The sequence below is a fragment of the Diabrotica virgifera genome, chromosome 3 (genome assembly GCF_917563875.1).
Source record: "Diabrotica virgifera virgifera chromosome 3, PGI_DIABVI_V3a".
NCBI classification, from domain to species: domain Eukaryota; kingdom Metazoa; phylum Arthropoda; class Insecta; order Coleoptera; family Chrysomelidae; genus Diabrotica; species Diabrotica virgifera.
Genome location: NC_065445.1, coordinates 236677141 through 236695532, shown reverse-complemented (window position 1 = coordinate 236695532; position 18392 = coordinate 236677141). Strand labels below are relative to the sequence as shown.

Sequence of the window (18392 nt, the reverse complement as noted above, 5' to 3'; positions counted from 1 at the left end):
CCAATTTCCGTTGCATCTGCAAAAGATGAATTTAATAAGCTCAGGGGTACTGGAGGCTTGGAAGTTTGGATTGGTATCCAAAATTTTCCATGCTTTTTCCAGCCCCAATCTTCTAGATCACAATGTTTACCGAGCCATGTCTGAATCTGGTGATACACTCGGAGTCTGCGGAATCGGGCTGCATCTTGTGTTGGAGGAAGTGAGAAGAGATTAAATGCATTTTTTGTCACTCTTTTAGCGAATAGTTTGTATCTCATGGTTTCCAGAGATTCTCCCACAACAATAAGTAAAGATGGCTCGACTTTCCCAATGACAAATAATTTTCCCCAGATGTTTCTTGCAAATAAAATACCCACCACTCATGATGCGCGCTAACAAAAACACAAAATGCTTATCTAATCACAAAAATATAAATTTTACCCGCAAGACTCCCAATGGTATTATCTATAAAACTCAAAATACTTTTCACAATTTTTAATACGACTTAACTTGGCTAAACAGGTAGCACAACTGTAAGAATAAGTTAAGTAGAAGGGAACCGACTGCTGTGGCACACAGAATAAATTATAATATTAAAACTAATAGCAGGCATATATTCAGTTCGGTATGGAGGAATAATGACGTAACTGCTGATTTTCTCAATTCCTGTTTATTGGGAATTAACTTCTAAAATATTATGTACAGATGATACAAAACGACCGAACTGTAAAAATGTACTGAGCTACTATAGGGTAGTTGCGTCGCGTCGTTACTGAAATACGCACTATGTTAGGCCTTGTTTCAGATGCATAATGACGCAACTGTAGATATGGTTGAAAATGGGGCGATTAAATTAAGATAATGAAATTCGAACCAACATCGATGAAAATAAAAGCCATCGTTGTCAAAAAACAAACGTCATACCGATGCTCCTGGACGATTGCTCTGAATTCAATCCATATTTAAAATATTCAAAAATCGTTTTTTTGCTCTTCTGAAGAATTTTTCATTTTTGAAGTTATACTTCTTTACACGCGATATGAGGGTGAATTTTAATAGGATTAAAACCTTTGATCCCGGCGCAGTCGCATTACAACTTTGTTCTGATTGGATGTTCAAATGACATGACAAAAATTATCCAATATGGCAGCTGTGGTACAGCTGTGGGACTGTGGTTTGGATATGTATGGTTGTTGCGTTTTAAAATTTGTAGGAAGAGAAACAACAAACAAAAAGTTAGTTAATGGTTATACTGCCTTTTTAAATAGTTTTCATATTATATTTTTGGACTTATTAACATAGAAGAGATGATTGTTGCGTGCCAATGTGAAAGCCCATCAAACTGTGACTATTTAATAAGAGTGCCGCAAAATTACTGATAAAAAACCTATTAGCTCGCAGGCCTAACCTTAGCCACTTTTGTAGGCTTAGAGAACTGTGGATAACAACAATCAACCGGGACGATATACGATCTCGCTTATTCAAAGCTAAAGAATCTTACACTGGTAAGTGTTTTAAAAATAGTTGATCAAATTTTGTTGATATTTGAACGTAGCCACTTTGCACGATGCAAGTGATTGCGAAATTTATTAGTCGTTATTCGGGCTCTGATTGGGTGTTGAAATGATCTGTCAATAATAAATAATTGTTCAATATGAAGGTAAACAAATGTATAATATACTAGTTTTATTGTTGTGAGGACAGAAACAAAAAAGTTTATAATTGTAGTGATTTTTAAATAGTTTTTAAAGCACTAGGTACGTAATAATTGTAAATGTATTATAGGTACCTACATAATTTGATTACCATCAAAATTTCTATCAATATTCACCTAATATATTCAATTCTAAATCATTTCAATTCAAAATCAAAATAATTTGATTTACATAATTCAAAAATATCAGAAGTTTAATCCGTTTAGTTAGTCGATCTTCGCACATAATGACACACTGTCTCCGTGGCGAAGCGTTTAATGCGAGTGAACCCCAATACAACGCCAATACCAGCCGCGCTGATAAGTTGGTTCAAATCCCAATAGAAACTTTTATTTTTTATTTTTTTATACATTTTATGATTGTAAGTATATTTATTATATAATTTTATTTTCAGAAAATACGTATTTAGTTAAAATAATTTCCGACAATTAATGTTCAGAAATCATTTGTGGCATTTTTAATGTGTTTGTGTGTGTTTTATTCTTTTATTATTTTAATTTTTGGCACTGTTTTAATAAAAATGTTTGAGAAATAGTAAGTATAGATTAGTTTTATATTTAAATAAAATATAAATAAAAAGTATATTAATTTCGTTTATAATCATATAATCATATAATAGAAGTATAACTTCTTACGTGCGTAAAAAGTACACACACATTCTTTTTTTTTTGGTTGCGTCATTCATCTTCTGGACCGGCGAATTTGTCCTCAAACAACTTCTTGTGCCTTTTCTATATATGCTTAGGGTTCTAAGTTTTATTGTGGAGAGAAAGGTCAAAAATATATTAATAATAGCATAGAAATGTTAAATCATAATAATAAATTTTATGAATAAAAAATATATAGATATAGTCCAGAAAGCCATTGTGCATCCTCTAGGAAAAATATTCTAATTCGGATTTTTTGCACAATCTTACTTAAAAAGGAATTTTAACAAATTTGCATGTTGCCAGGACTAAAAGGTGGTAAAAAATTTTTTAAACGTTTTTTTTTGTTTTTTTCCTAAAATTATTTTTTTTTTGCATGGAAAAAAGTTTTTTTAGCTTTTTTGGATCATTCCAAACAGAAAACGTCTTCGGTGACTTTTTTCTAAAATTGATAGTTTTTGACATATAAGCGATTAAAAATAGAAAAATTGCGAAATCGGCCATTTTTAACCCTCAAAAACTACGTGAAAAACTAAAAATTTGAATATTGCCAAGGTAGGTGGTTATTATTTAAACATCGATTGATGAAATCCCGAAGAGTTTTTTGCAATACAATATTTAAAACTCCTTTGTTTTTTAATTGCTAATCAAGCGTCGCGACACTATTTTCCACCGACAGTATGGTGCAAATGAAAGGAATAAATTCGTTATTTCGTAAACCGGCGACTTTAAGGAAAAATCCCGAAACAGGTCGATTTTTATTTTTAAGTTATGATATTGTGGTATATATGGTATACTAGTGACGTCATCCGTCTGGGCGTGATGACGTAATCGATGATTTTTTTAAATGAGAATAGGGGTCGTGTGGTAGCTCATTTGAAAGATTCTTTAATTCTCTATTTAGTAATGTAATTATTTACATAATTATTTATACAGGGTGTCCTTCTACTTCTTTTTTTGTCAAATAATTTAATTTAATAAAAATTTTTTGGACACCCTGTATAAATAATTATGTAAATGATTATATTACTGAATAGAGAATTGAAGAACCTTTCAAATGAGCTAGCACACGACCCCTATTCTCATTTAAAAAAATCATCGATTACGCCATCACGTCCAGATTGATGACGTCACTAGTATACCATATATGCCAAAATATCATAACTTAAAAATAAAAATAGACCTGTTTCGGGATTTTTCCTTAAAGTCGCCGGTTTACGAAATAACGAATTTATTCCTTTCATTTGCACCCTACTGTCGGTGGAAAATAGTGTCGCGCACGCTTGATTAGCAATTAAAAAACAAAGGAGTTCTGAATATTGTATTGCAAAAAACTCTTCGGAATTTCATCAATCGATGTTTAAAGAATATCTACCTATCTTAGCAACATTAAATTTTCAGTTTTACACATAGTTTTTGAGGGTTAAAAATGGCCGATTTCGCAATTTTTCAATTTTTAATCGCTTAAATATGTCAAAAACTATCAATTTTAGAGAAAAGTCACTAAAGACCTTTTCTGTTTGGAATAATCCAAAAAACCTAAAATAACTTTTTTCCATAAACAAAAAAAAAATTTTAGGAAAAAACAAAAAAAAAACGTTTAAATAATTTTTGACCACCTTTTGGTCCTGGCAACATGCAAATTTGTTAAAAGGAGTCCTTTTTAAGTAAGATTGTGCAAAAAATCCGAATTAGAATATTTTCCCTAGCGGATGCGCAGTGGCTTTCTGGACTAATAGAAAAGTAAGCCTAACGTTTTTTTATTGTATCCCTATGAACATTCGAGAATCTGGGCAAGTTGGGAGTGCTCTAAAACCTAGATAAATAAATACAATTAAACAACTTAATAGTGAAAATTGTTCACTGAAAAACTCTCTACAAAATTGGTATATTGTTATTTTATTGTAAAATGAACTGAAAAAAAGTTATAACCTCCAAAAAAACTTGTTAAAAATTTTTTAATTATTTTTGTTATATCTTTTTTGTTGGTCACTTGACGATAAAAAGTAATAGAAACAAAATTGTAGAAAATTTAATTTGCTACATTTTGTATTTATTAAATTTTCAATAGGGTTGGTAGTTTACGAGATATATCTCGAAACCCCTTTGCACCCTTTTTCCAATATGGCGGCGAGGGACCAGGGTGGCGACCCCAAAAACTTTTACTTAAGCTTCTACTGATCTCCTCTACGCAAAAAGAACATAAAATTGACTCCTCTAACAAATGCAAGGTACGGCCTAAACAATGTAACATTTCATTGGACTAAACCTTTTCTACAGATATTTGAATTAAATATACATCGATCTTGAGGGCTAAAATTAATTTCTGTAGGTACGTAATATTATTTGTACAATCCATAATCTCTTATTAACTTACATATAATCGTTGACGTTGAGGATCCGTTTTGAAAAAGGATGAGAATCGTCGAAAATATCAGGAAACAAAGACCTCATCGTGAAGTACATATCAATTTTGGGTTTTGCGTTTTCAACACTACCCCGCCCCATCATAAGAAACGCTCTTATTTGTTTATCAGCTGCAAATATAAAAAAATATTTAAAATATTATTTCATTTAAGAGGGTTGGCGCAAAATCTTTGTCCAATGCTATTTAATTTCGTTAATTATTTTCGAATCCTGAGAAAACTAATAAATATTTTTAAAAAATTTAAACGCAGAATGAAAGATTACATTATTACCGAAGGCAAAAAGTCCCTGAAAAGTTCTACAATGTTTATTTTAATAATTTACAGGGTTAAAAATAAAATTTAGTGTGATTTTTAATTTGAAATATTTCTTTCAAAAGAAAGTTTTTCTTTATTCTAAGGGACTTTCGACCCTCGTTAATAATGTAATGGACGAATTTATAAAATAGATGAATAATTTGAAGTATAACAATACATATTTTTTATTTTTAACATACCTATAACATTTTATTTAAATAGAGTTATTCATTGTGCTACAAGTAATGACAACATCTGACTGGTCGTATTAATACAATTATAACAGATTCCAATCATGACAGGACAACTCTTTTGTTAGTAATTCAACAGTAAATCAACAAAATTAATAAAAAAACACTCGACCTATTATGTCTACATAGTAAATATACGTTCTGTCGCCTTTCGCTCAATATCTAATTCATTTTTATATTTCTCCACTACTTATTGAGTGAGTTAAGTTTCATTATTTTCTTAAGGAGGCAGTTCTATTTTATACGTATAGAATAGAATATATCCGAATAATCTTACATCATTAGGGATGTAAATAACACAAAAATAATATATCTCTTACGTATATAACTGGATTACGTACTTTAATTTAGCCTTGTCAAATGTATTCTTTAGATCCGCAAAAGAGAAACATTCCGGCTTTTTGAATTCAAGTGATTTTTCTTGTACTTGTCCCATGATAAATAAATAATGGCGTCGCCACAGATCGTTCCAATATAAAACCTTGTTGTAATCCTTTTCCTTTTCATGTTAAAATGTTTTTCTGTTTATTTGTTATCACTTTTGTTGTTAATTTGAGTGTTGTGTTTATTAGGTTGATTCCTCTGTAGTTCTTTGGGTTCGTTTTCCCCTTTTCTGAAGAGAGTTATCAGGATGCTTTATAAAAGTGCCTATCTTCTGGAGATGTTGGCGACCACATTGACCCATTTTATTCTATTTACCGTAGCTCGAAATAGATCTGTTGACGTTAGACCAGTCCACTTAGAGCCAGATTTAAGCCTGTGGGGGCCCCTGGGCAGAATTGGTGTGGGGGCCCTACCTCCTACCATTAAAAATTATTGATCTACTTGTATAAATATAATTTTAAATAATAAAAAGTACAAGAGCTGTAACTTGTTACAGTAAAATATTAAAAATAATACAAACTGTACCAGATGGACACATAAGTTTTCATCTAAATAATTGCTATAAATGTTGGTAAGCTTTAGTGAGTGAGCTTCAATTTCATTCAGAGTTAAATTTTCCAATTTTCCAAAATGACGTAAAAATCCAAAATTGGAATTAATGGATTCATATGCATAAAACCTCTGACTTAGACGAAGTGATCTATAATAGCGATAAAATTTTGAGTTCTAAACTTCATTGATGTTCTCATATCTTTCGAAATTGTCACGTCTTGACTGTAAAATTTGTATAAGTGATCTAAGTGCTCCCACTACTGAATTAAGGTCAATATTTGGATCTTGAAGAATACGACTTGTGCTGTTTGTCTTCCCTGATATCCTCTCTGTTTCTAGTAAACACATTCGATTATAGGTACAATAAACCATTTGCAATGCTACGAGTTTTAAATTGTTGCTCATAGTCTTCCGAAATTTTGGATAATGCTCCTTTAGTCTGATATAACCTTTAACTAGTTCTTTTGCGGCATTACCTCCATGATTATCTAGTAGTATTTGCTCTTTTAGGGACAATAATATTTTTCTTGCTGTCTCTTTAAGACGCAGCTTTTAAACATTCTGTTAAATTGTATCTGTATGTAGAGAAAGTGAAAAATACATATAGTCAGGTCTTCTAAGAAATTAGCTATGCTTATACATAATAACACTCAGTTGCAGCTTTTGAAACTAATTCTAGAGAGTGGGCGACACAAGGAATCCAAAACTCCAAGTTATTAAGGTACGTATAGGTGGGTGCTCCGTGCTCGGTGTAGCAACTCCACATAGTGGATACGTTGGTGATCGCTAACCAGTGATTTAACCGGTTTGCTGTTTATATGTGGGGGAGCACATGCCGTATCCATTTAAGCAGCTACACCGAGCACGAAGCACCCACATATGGATATGTACCTATTTGTTCTATAATTTCAGCCTGAACACCACTGTATTTTCCACTGGTAACTGACGCATTAACGTAGGACGGTCTCCTGCAATTTTTCAGATCGATATCATGTTCTTGCAAAAATGTCATTAGATAATTAAATATATCTTCTGCTTTATGACGGCGATTTGGCAAAAATATGGTAAACCTTTCAACAGGAGTGAAACCTTCTATGTAATGAAATATCACAGTTAATTGATTTGTATGAACTGAATAATATTTTGACTTCTTAATCCTTGAAACTACTTCATTTAATACGTTTTGACCCATCAGATGTACAATTTCCTCACATATGGTTAATGAAATATAGTTGACATGTCCGCTTGCAGGATTTGAATATTTATTAAAATATGGTGCTTCAAAAATTGATCATATTCAGCTAATAACTGGAGTATTTTCAAATAATTTTCATTTTGTGATGAACTCGACAACTCCTTTTCGCTGCGAAATGCTAAATCTCGTTCACAAATAAACTTTATAACACTAAAATTTTTCTTTGGGTTACCATTTTCCAATAATTCTTTATTTTTTCGGCCTGTTTTGCTACTTCAGTATCAATACGCCCAATTCTTTCGTGTGCTTTAGACATTTCGTGATCCATAAGCCTACTATCTGCATCTGCATGTTTCCTATCACAAAATTCTTTTCTCATCACTTGATAACAATTTACAAACGAAGCAATACACTCACCCGGTGGAAGGTCAAAAACATAACCATGAACAATGCAGTATTATCACTCCTACGCTCCTTCATTTTATACTTGCCATACATTGTTCCTGTATCTCCTGCCAATATCTGTTTAAATGAACCTCTTAGGTTTGAGACTTTGTGGGGTCCCCGAAATGTGGGGGCCCCGGGCAGCTGCCCAGCCTGCCCCCCTTAAATCCGGCCCTGAGTTCACTTCCTAAGATTGGCCAGCCAGGATATACGTCTAAGTCCAGGGCCTCTCCTGCCCTCAATCTTGCCTTGTAAAGTCAACTGTAGCAGTCGGTATTTTTCATTACGCATAATGCGGCCAAAGCAAAGTAAGCCAATTTTCTGTTCTTTACGGTGTTAATTATTTCTTTGTCTTTTCTTAGCCTCTGGACTCAGGAGAATAGTTATATTAGTTGTGTGGTGTATATATGAGACCCTCAACATACGTCGGTAGCACCACATTTCAAACGCCTCTAACCGTTTTATCGCATCTTCTGTCAGAGTCCAGCTTTCAACCCCGTAGAGGAGTACACTAAAGACATAACATCTAAGAATTATTATGCGTATATTGATACTTAAAGACAAGTACAGAATTTTCCTAAGACTCTTATACTAAGTTCTAAGACTGTTCCTAAGACTTGATATTTTATTCTTGTATTATTCTTTTTCATTCTATAATTTTTAGGATCCTTTTTATTAGTTGCTTGGTCAGACCTTGTCCTCGGTACTTAAGTTCGGTATTCTGTCCTCTGCTGTCGATTTTCTATTTTTTAATTTTCTTAATACTTTTCTTCTCTACTTCTCTTTCTTTTCTATGCAATTTTATTATTAAATCTCTCAATGTAAACTAAGAAGTATAGGTTGGTACGTTAGGGATATAGAAAATGGTGCTCATCTTCGTAGTTGATTTTTTCGTGAACAGACTAACGGATTACTCTAATTTTTTTATATATTAGATCTTGCTTTAGTTTTACACAGTTATGCAAATGTTTCCTTAACCTTCTTTGTTGTATTTATACCGGATGGAGGAAAATAAATGTTTTTCTTATCTTGAGTTTGAGACACCCTGTAGGGAGGACGAGGTACAAATGTACTTCGGAGTATATATCGGAATTGTATTGTGGTATTATTTTTTTTGAACATTTTGTTTTTAGAATGTCCGTGATACCTTTAGAAACAAAGAGAAAAGACGGTTTTGTAGTGTAATCTGTGTTTTAACTGTAACAAAAGTTTGAGATACCCTCTAGGGAGGAAAAGGTACAAAGTTATACATCGACATTATGTTGTAGTCTCATATTTTGTAAACCTTTAAGTTTTTTTATTTCTCTGATATCTTTAAAAACACAAAAACTATACGGTTTTACTCTTTAATATATGTTTTAGCTGATGACATTGCGAGATGTGGGGAAGCCATCTGCATTTTCTTTGTTTCTAAAGACATCAGGGAGATTCAAAAAACAAAATATAAGACTACTATACGATTCGGATGTATATGAATATTTGTAGCTCGTCCTCCTTACAGGGTGCCTCAAATTTAACACAAGAAAAACATAAAATTATAACAATCATGACATAAGAAAAACATGAAAACAATTTTCTATATCCCTAACTTATGCCTCCCAGTATAGATTACTCTGCGTTTTTTACGTAATGATTTCTACTTAGAATATAGATATGCACAAGACTAATGTAAGACTACTAAAACTACTTTACACATAATTTTTAACAACAAGAGGATGTATTTTTTTATTCTTACTTAATTTTCCAGGTAAATGTGGCTGTGTTGGCAGCCATTCTTTTATAGCTTCTATATTCTTTTTTATTTCACTAGGAGTTGTTCCAAAGACATTCCAAACTCCTATTTCGACTTGTTCAGTCAAGTCGTTAAAATAATCAGGTATCATGATCTGAAACAAATCAAAATTGATTCACAGCTAAAGAAAAAATAAAATTAGATGTGTTAAAATATTCAATATATCTATTACTTATTCTATTTATTATTGAACAAGACTCATTGCGGTAGCGGGTAGATAGTTCTCTGTGATCTCGGCAGAGATGGATTTACTTTAGGAATAGCACACCTGCCCGCGTAAGGTTCCGGGTTTGCCCAGCCTCCCATCCCCGTGGAAACCTTCTACAAACCCAGAGCATTCCTTTCTACATCTTTTCCTCCCTCCACATCAAAACCGACACGCCAACAAGCACTAGCCAATCATAGCGTTTTAATGGCTTAAAAGCCCAGAACTTTTTTTCAATGAAAGACGAAGCTACTGACCGACCTTTCGTCTCCGGCGGCTCCAACATCTCCAACCAAGGTATCCGTTGAAACAGAGTTGGAGCAGATAGTGCTGAGAATCCCTGTAAAAACAGGCTATTACAAAGATCGACAAACGCATGCATATTACTTCGTTAAATGTTACAACTCTTGTAGTGGACCAGGACTACGGAACTGGAGAAAGATCAAAAAACAATAACATGGAACATCATCGGCCTCAGCAAAATAAATAGAATGAAGCGGAGAAGCCAAGAACATAAAAAACGTCGTTTTTCGATACGAAATTGGATCAAAAGAAGGAATGAATGTTTTGTTTCAGAAACTCTGCTAAAAGATTTTGCGATGGAGGATACAGAAGGATATAAACATCTGAACGTAACACTCTCTGGCTGCGTTCACTACGGAGACCAAAGGATGGTATCCTAGCCTAGAGCATAGTATCGTACTCTTCATATTCGTGAATTCTCGCATTTAAAATAATCTATTTATTTTACCTGGCGATCGAAACTATATTATCGATCGCTATGTAAAATAAATGCAATATTTTGAATGCCAGAATTCACGAATATGAAGAGTAGGATACTATGCTCTAGGCTAGGATATCATCCTTTGGTTTCCGTAGTGAACGCACCCTCTGACAACTTCAAACTCATTTTGTTAATTTAAACGATAACAATTTACGGAGGAGACGATTTGCATAAGAAAATTACAGAAATGTGTGGAATCAGATCTAAATGAAAATGAATACACGAACCCTGTACCATTAAACAGGGGAGTCAACAGGGAGACACTCTATCACCCAAACTGTTTCCCTTAGTTTTGGAGGACGTGTTTAAAAATCTAAATTGGAAATATAAGGGAATAAACATCAATGGCCGCTACCTCAGTAATCTACGATTTGTGGATGTCATAATCCTGATAGCTACTGACCTACAATAACTGCAAACCATGCTTTCAGAACTACACACAGAATCTCATAAAATAAGACTGAAAATGAATTTAAACAAAACAAAATCCATGCACTCCGAAGAAACCGTGACAATAATAAACGACAAAGTTATAGAGCAAATTCAACTATATCTTAGATCTAAAATTTTTGATGCATGCATTATTCCGATATTAGCATATGGGGCGCAAACATGGACAATCACAACAAAGAATATGAACATACTCACAGTCACTCAACATGCGATGGAAAAAGCAATGCTTGGCATATCACTTAAGGACAGGAACACAAACACATGGATAAGACAGAAAACCAAAGTCACCGATGTGGTACAAAAATCATTAAAATTGAAATGGAAATACGCTGAACATGTAGCTAGGAGCGATCTAAACAAATGGCACAAAACAATTCCAACCTGGAGACCATACGAACACAAAAGACCCAGAGGCAGACCTCCTATGAGATGGACAGATGATCTGAAACGAACTGCCGGGAAAAATTGACTACGAGAAGCGTACAACAAATAACAATGGAAAGGAAGACTTGAAGAGGCTTATGTTCAGATGTGGACGTGAATGGCTAGACGAAGAAGAAGAAGAAGTAATGGGATCAGAAACGCTCAATACACGCAGAGTGGCACAATAACAAGCACGGGTGATAGAGTCCTGACCACAATAGAATAAATAAGCGTTGAATGGCGAACATACATACAAAACCTATCCTCACAAAATAGAAACAATAGATATTGATAGACAAACAAACATCGAAAATAACGACTTGCCCATCTTAACATCAGAAATAAAATACGCCTTAAAAAATATGAAAACCGGAAAAGCCTCTGGACCTGGCTACGTTCATAGTGAAATTATACTACTTTTGGAAGAAGACAATTTAGAACTATTGTCAAGACTCTCAATAGTATATTATACAAGACTGGTACAATTCCACAAGATTAGTTAACGTCCACGTTTGTGCCTATACCTTAATCAAGCTACGCAAAAAAAATGTACGACTTTCGATTAATAAGTCTCATGCCCCATATTCTAGCTATTTCTAAAAATTATCAATAACAGAATTTACAAAAAATGCGAAGAAGATATGGGTCCGGAACAATTTGGCTTTCGAAACGGTATGGGCACTCGAGAAGCTTTGTTCGATTTAATTGTTCTCATGAAAAGTGTCGGGATCAACAAAAAGATTTATACTCGTGTTTTATAGACTATGAGAAAGCTTTTGACAAAATCAAACGTGATCAGCTACTAGGATGCTTGCAAAAAAAGAATCTGGATCCAAACGACAATAACGACATAATACGTGAACTCTACTGGAATCAAAACGCCTCTGTTAGAACCAAAATGGGTGATACTGAAACCAGAAGCATCCAAAGAGGAGTTAGACAAGGTTGTGTATTATCACCATTATTATTCAACTTGGACTCAGAGGAAATTTTTGCACAAGCTCTAGATGAAGCACAAGAAGGAATAAAAGTCAATGGAAAAATCGTGAACAACATCAGGTACGCAGATGACACAGTACTGATTGCTGGCAGTGAAGAACAACAAAAAATTCTGTTAAACAAGTTAGTGCGAGAAGGAGAACTATATGGCCTTAAGGTGAATTAAAAAAAAAAAACTAAAACAGTGGTACTTTCAAAAAAGCACACACCAGTTATAAACATCCTAGCCAAGAACAATCTCGTTGAACAAGTGAAAACGTTTACGCACATAGAATGTTGGATACATGAAACCCTAGACCAAGAACAAGAGACTAAATGTAAAATAGAACAGGCAAGAAACACCCTCTTAAAGATGCGACAGTTACTCACTGCCCGCAATCTTAATCTGTCCATACGATACCGCAGGATAAAGTGTTATGTATATAGTGTACTATTACACGGCGTAGAAGCTTGGACGTTAACAGTAAGCTCGTTACGACGTTTAGAGATCCTTGAAATGTGAGTGTTTCGTCGTATGCTGAAAATTGCGACCGCGTTAGAAATGAAGAAGTTTTAAGGCGTATGAATAGAGAATATGAACTCACAGAAATTGTCAAGAAACGTAAAACATATTATCTTGGACACATATTTAGACACGATAGGTATAGTTTCCTTCAACTTATTATAGAAGGAAAAAGAGAAGGAAGACGCGGCCCGGCTAGACGACAAAAAATGACCTGGCTGCGCAACATCAAAGAATGGACAGGATTAGACTTTCAAAATCTAATAAGAAAAGCCCAAAAAGAGACGACTTTGCAGAAGTCATCGCTAACCTTCGGTAAAAAGACGGCACCCAAAGAAGAGAAGAATTTACCCAGACAAGAATGATTTAAGTCGACCAACATTATGTTCATATGATAAAGTTTGACTCTATCAATCTTTTGTTGAATCGACAAAAGTTGATGGATTAAAATTGAAACATCATGTTCTCACAGCTATTATCATTCGATTTTAGTTGATTCACTAAAGTTGATCAACTAAAATCGAACCGCGAGAATGCGCCTTAATATAAACATTACATAACAAAATTAAATTTAAAAAAATTTATAAACAAAATGTACCTACCTAGTAGAATAGTTTATTTTTGTAAAAATTCATAGGTGGTCATAATAATTTGGCTAGGGACTGTAATACTATTTTCCTTGAATTGAATTAATCTTTTCAATGTAATATTATTAGTTTAAACATATTTTAAACTAAAATTGTGTTTATTCCCTTTAAAAATATTTAATTTTATAAAGATTATTCAAGAACATAACTTCAGAATAGAATAGAATATAATGTTTACACGATTTTTATGAAAAATATATAAAAATAATTTATTATTTACTCACAAATAGATCATGTCTATACAACAGTTCAAAAGTGTAACAAGTCAAAAATCATTCGTTACAAGAAACCACGGAAACAACTCGAATTGTTACACTGTGGAACTTAAATATTTACCGGTTTATGGCAAAATATAATATGTGTGACATCTTCACCGAACGTTCTAGAGTTGTTACATTTTGGAACTCATTTGGTTGTTGAAGCAATTTCCAATACTTAACTCCAATTTACTAAAATTCAGACCTAGTCCATTGACTCACGGTAAAATATTGCAAAACCTTTAACTTTTTAAGAGCCTCTTGGATTGACATGAAATTTGGCATAGGCATTGGCATAGGCAAAAAAAGTGATAGTCTGGCGATGTGTGCTTTTGTCCTTGGGGTGAGTTTGGCCCATTCTTGGGGGTGAAAATATATACGTTCAAAATAAATACGCAAATCGATACACTGATTAATTCTAAGTAACATTATTTGTTCGAGAGTGTTTTTTCACAAAGTTAATATTTTTAGAATTATTTGCGAGTGAATATGTTCATTTTTCACCAAAAGAAAACACGTTTTTAGACTATTTTTTGCAAATAGCTCTAAAAGTAAGTATTTAATGGAAAAAACATTCCTAACAAAACTATAGCTTTAAAAATGGTGAAAGAACTGCTGTATATATGACGTGTCTAGACCCAGCAGAAGCAGAGCTGTAGCCAATAAAAAATAAGTTCATACTGGTCGAATTCCAAATCGAACGTTTTAACGTAAAATAACAAGAAAATTATGCACTATTTAGGAAAAACTCATTAAAATTTTTTTAAGGTGTTTAAAACAAGATCTATTTTCATTTTATAAAAAAGATAATAGCATCAAAAGTAAGCAAGTAAAGTTAGTCCCTTTTAGTTTTAGTAAAAAAATCGTCAAAATTGCCCTCTAACTAGCATCTCAAATGATATTAATCGTTACCGCTTCAGAGGTTGCTTTACTCGTGTTTTTATGTTTTATATTTTATGATGTATAATTTTCATCGGTTCAAAGCGCTTATTTTATAAAGAGTTTTATTTGGAAGGGCTTGAACGCGTTACTAGTCACGAGTTAATGCAAATATTTAAGAGCCAACCCACAGTTAAATATTTAACAGCTTTACCAACTTTTGTCTTACAGTAAACAAAAAATCTAAAATATGCAGAAAAGTAAAACCTACATTTTTTTATTCTTTGAGATTATTGGTATCACTAATAACTTTTGAGTTTTTCTGAAAAAAAGCATTTTTTTCAATATTGGCAATTAAAAAAGTTTTCACTTTAAACCAAATTTTTTCAAAAATAAGCACTTCGTACCGATGAAACTTACAGATCTTATAAACAATACCTAAGTAGAGCAAACTGTAAAGCGGTAATGATTAATTTCATTTGAGATGCCAATTAAGGGGGGATTTTACCGATTTATTTTTTACCAAACAAAAAATGGACACAATTTATTTTGAGCCGAACTTGCTTAATTTAAATGCTAGGAACCGTTTTAAAAAACACAAATCAGTTTTCCCAAAAATTGCTTAATTTTTTGGTTATTTCACATTGAAATATTATATTTGGAATTTGATGAACATTAACCTATTTTTCATTAGTAATAACTCTGCTTCTGATGGGTCTAGAGACCTCATATTGGCACCATTTTTTTTTTCATTTTTTATAACGTATATTTTTATTACGAATGTTTTTTTTTTCTATCAAATACTTACTTTTTGAGTTATTTACGACAAATCTTCTAAAAAAGTGTTATTTTTTGTTTAAAAATGAATATGGTCATTCGCAAATCAAATAACTCGAAAAGTATTGACCAAGCGGATCTTTAAAATGTGCATAAAAACCGTGAGTAAATGGACTAACTTGTAACTTATAGGAACTGGTGTAATGACGTATATTAAAAACCTAATTATAAAACTATAAAACTACCAAATGAAAGTGCCTTATAACTACTTTGATGAATATTTTTTTCAAAATTGACAATTAAAAAAGTTTTAGTTTAAAACAAATTTTTTCAAAAAAAAGCACTTTGTACCGATGAGACTTACAGATCTTATAAACAATACCTAAGTACAGCAAACTGTAAAGCGGTAATGATTAATATCATTTGAGATGCCAATTAAGGGATGATTTTTCCGATTTATTTTTCACCAAACAAAAAAGAACACAATTTATTTTGAGCCGAACTTGCTTACTTTAAATGCTAGGAACCGTTTTAAAAAACACAAATCAGTTTTCCCAAAAAGTGCTTCATTTTTTGGTTATTTCACATTGAAATATTATATTTGGAATTTGATGAATATTAAGCTATTTTTCATTAGTAATAACTCTGCTTCTGATGGATCTAGAGACCTCATATTGGCACCATTTTTTTATAACGTATAGTCGAACCCGCTTATTGGAATAGCCTTCGTGCCAATCAAAAGTATTCCTATAACCGGGATATTCTAATAACCGATCATAGGTCGCTAGTAGAAACGTTTCGGTACCTCAAATTTTTATTCCTTAAACCGGGATATTCCTTTAAGAGGTATTCTAATAAGCGGGTTTGACTGTATTTTTATTACGAATGTTTTTTTCTATCAAATACTTACTTTTTGAGTTATTTAGGACAAATCTTCTAAAAAAGGGTTATTTTTTTTTTAAATGAATATGGTCATTCGCAAATCAAATAACTCGAAAAGTATTGACCAAGCGGATCTTTAAAATGTCCATAAAAACCGTGAGTAAATGGACTAACTTGTAACTTATAGGAACTGGTGTAATGACGTATATTAAAAACGGTACCCCGTCAAAATAGCCCCGTCAAAAAAGCTCCGACAAAATAGCCCCGACATAATATCCCGCACACAAAATAGCTCCGACAAAATAGCCTGCAGACAAAATAGCAGCGGAATAATAGCCCGCCGACAAAATAGCCCCGACAAAATAGCCCCGAAAAAAAAGCTCCCTTCAGAATTCATCATGAAATAATTCCTTAAAAATAAATTTTTTCGAAAATGGTAATTATCCTCTATTAAGATATTTATCTTAACCACTTTAAATAAAAATTGTCTTTTCAGAGAACTCGAGTCCTGTCTTTCCTGCCTCTTAGAAGTTTGAACATTTAAGTTAAGCGAAAATCAATGTTAATTTATGATATAAACAATTTTTTCTGTTTTCGGGCAACAGTAAAATGCATTTTAAATTAAATAAATTAAATACATTCTTCCTTTTTGTCAAATAATTTAAATAAAAAAAATGTTTTTGGACACCTTGTATAAATAATTATGTAATTGTTTATAAGAGGCTGTTTTAGCCGGGGCTATTTTAGCCGGGGCTGTTTTGACCGGGGCTATTTTGTGTGCGATCTATTTTGTCGGGGCTATTTTGTTTGCGGGCTATTTTGTCGAGGCTATTTTGTGTTGGGGCTATTTTGACGGGGCTTTTTTGACGGGGCTGTTTTGACCGGGCTATTTTGACCGGTCACGATTAAAAACCTAACCATAAAACTATAAAACTACCAAATGAAAGTGCCTTATAACTACTCTGAAATATTAAGAAATCTACTTACATTGGTGTAGATGGGCACACTGTGAACTAAACTGTTAAACAAGTTTGGTTATCTTTTATGTTGTTGAAAGGTAACCAACAAAGGTTTACATTTAATTTTAAATGTCTCGATCAATGAAAAATCATGTTCACCTCCGACAATTATGTCAACGTTTTCCTTGAAGTTTCAAGTAACTACACAGATTCACAATACTCAACACTTGTACAGATTATGTATTTTGATCGAAAAACATAATGACGTACGGTGTTATATAGATAACTGTGCATATGTTAAAATGCAGACGCAGACGGTGGAATAAAGGTCAATATTATTATAGCTAAAAAGTCCGTATATAAGTCCGTAAATGTGGAAAAAAGTCATCGATTTCACGTAAAAATGTTATTCTACTTTTGCAGGTGCTAAACAGTAGATGATTATAATTCCGTAAAGATATACAGCTAATTTTGCCTTGTTTATTTTTTAAACAAAACTACAAATAGTGAAAAAATCATTTTTTTTTATCTGCAAAACCTTTCTGGTGCATTTTGCAGAAATAAATTTTAAATAAATGTTGTAGACCTTAAAAATTTCTTTAATTTGCTAATTTCTAAATTGAAATACATAAACAATTGAGCTGGATAATTGAAAAAATAACCTTAATTTTGTACTAATTTATAAAATAATGTTAATAACTTCATTTTCTTGTAAATTGTCTTCTAATACAACTAATTGAACTTATGTCAATTAATGAGTTATCGAAGTGTGCAAAATTTCAACCAGATCGACTAAATAGTTTTTAAGTAATTAAATTTGATTTTCCCAGTAGTACGATAGAATAATAATTGATCCAAAAGATGGCATAACCCAGACATCCAAAGTGAAAGTTATCCTCCTACAACAAATTGTTCTATATGGTCCACATAATGTTCAGAAAAA

The 18392-nt window shown here is 32.6% G+C and overlaps 1 protein-coding gene across 1 annotated transcript in view; it reads right to left on the bottom strand.

Annotated features, from left to right (window-relative positions):
* Nucleotides 1-17646, bottom strand: part of LOC126881610 (alpha-tocopherol transfer protein-like) — a 42101-nt gene extending 24455 nt beyond the window's left edge. Inside the window, exons 1-3 of the mRNA XM_050645971.1 lie at nucleotides 17478-17646; nucleotides 9626-9776; nucleotides 4719-4878 (exon numbers count right to left, since the gene is read on the bottom strand). Coding sequence (XP_050501928.1) covers nucleotides 4719-4878; nucleotides 9626-9773 — 308 coding nt within the window. The 5' untranslated portion in view covers nucleotides 9774-9776; nucleotides 17478-17646. The remainder of the gene's footprint in view (nucleotides 1-4718; nucleotides 4879-9625; nucleotides 9777-17477) is intronic.
* Between the last annotated feature and the right edge of the window lie 746 nt (nucleotides 17647-18392).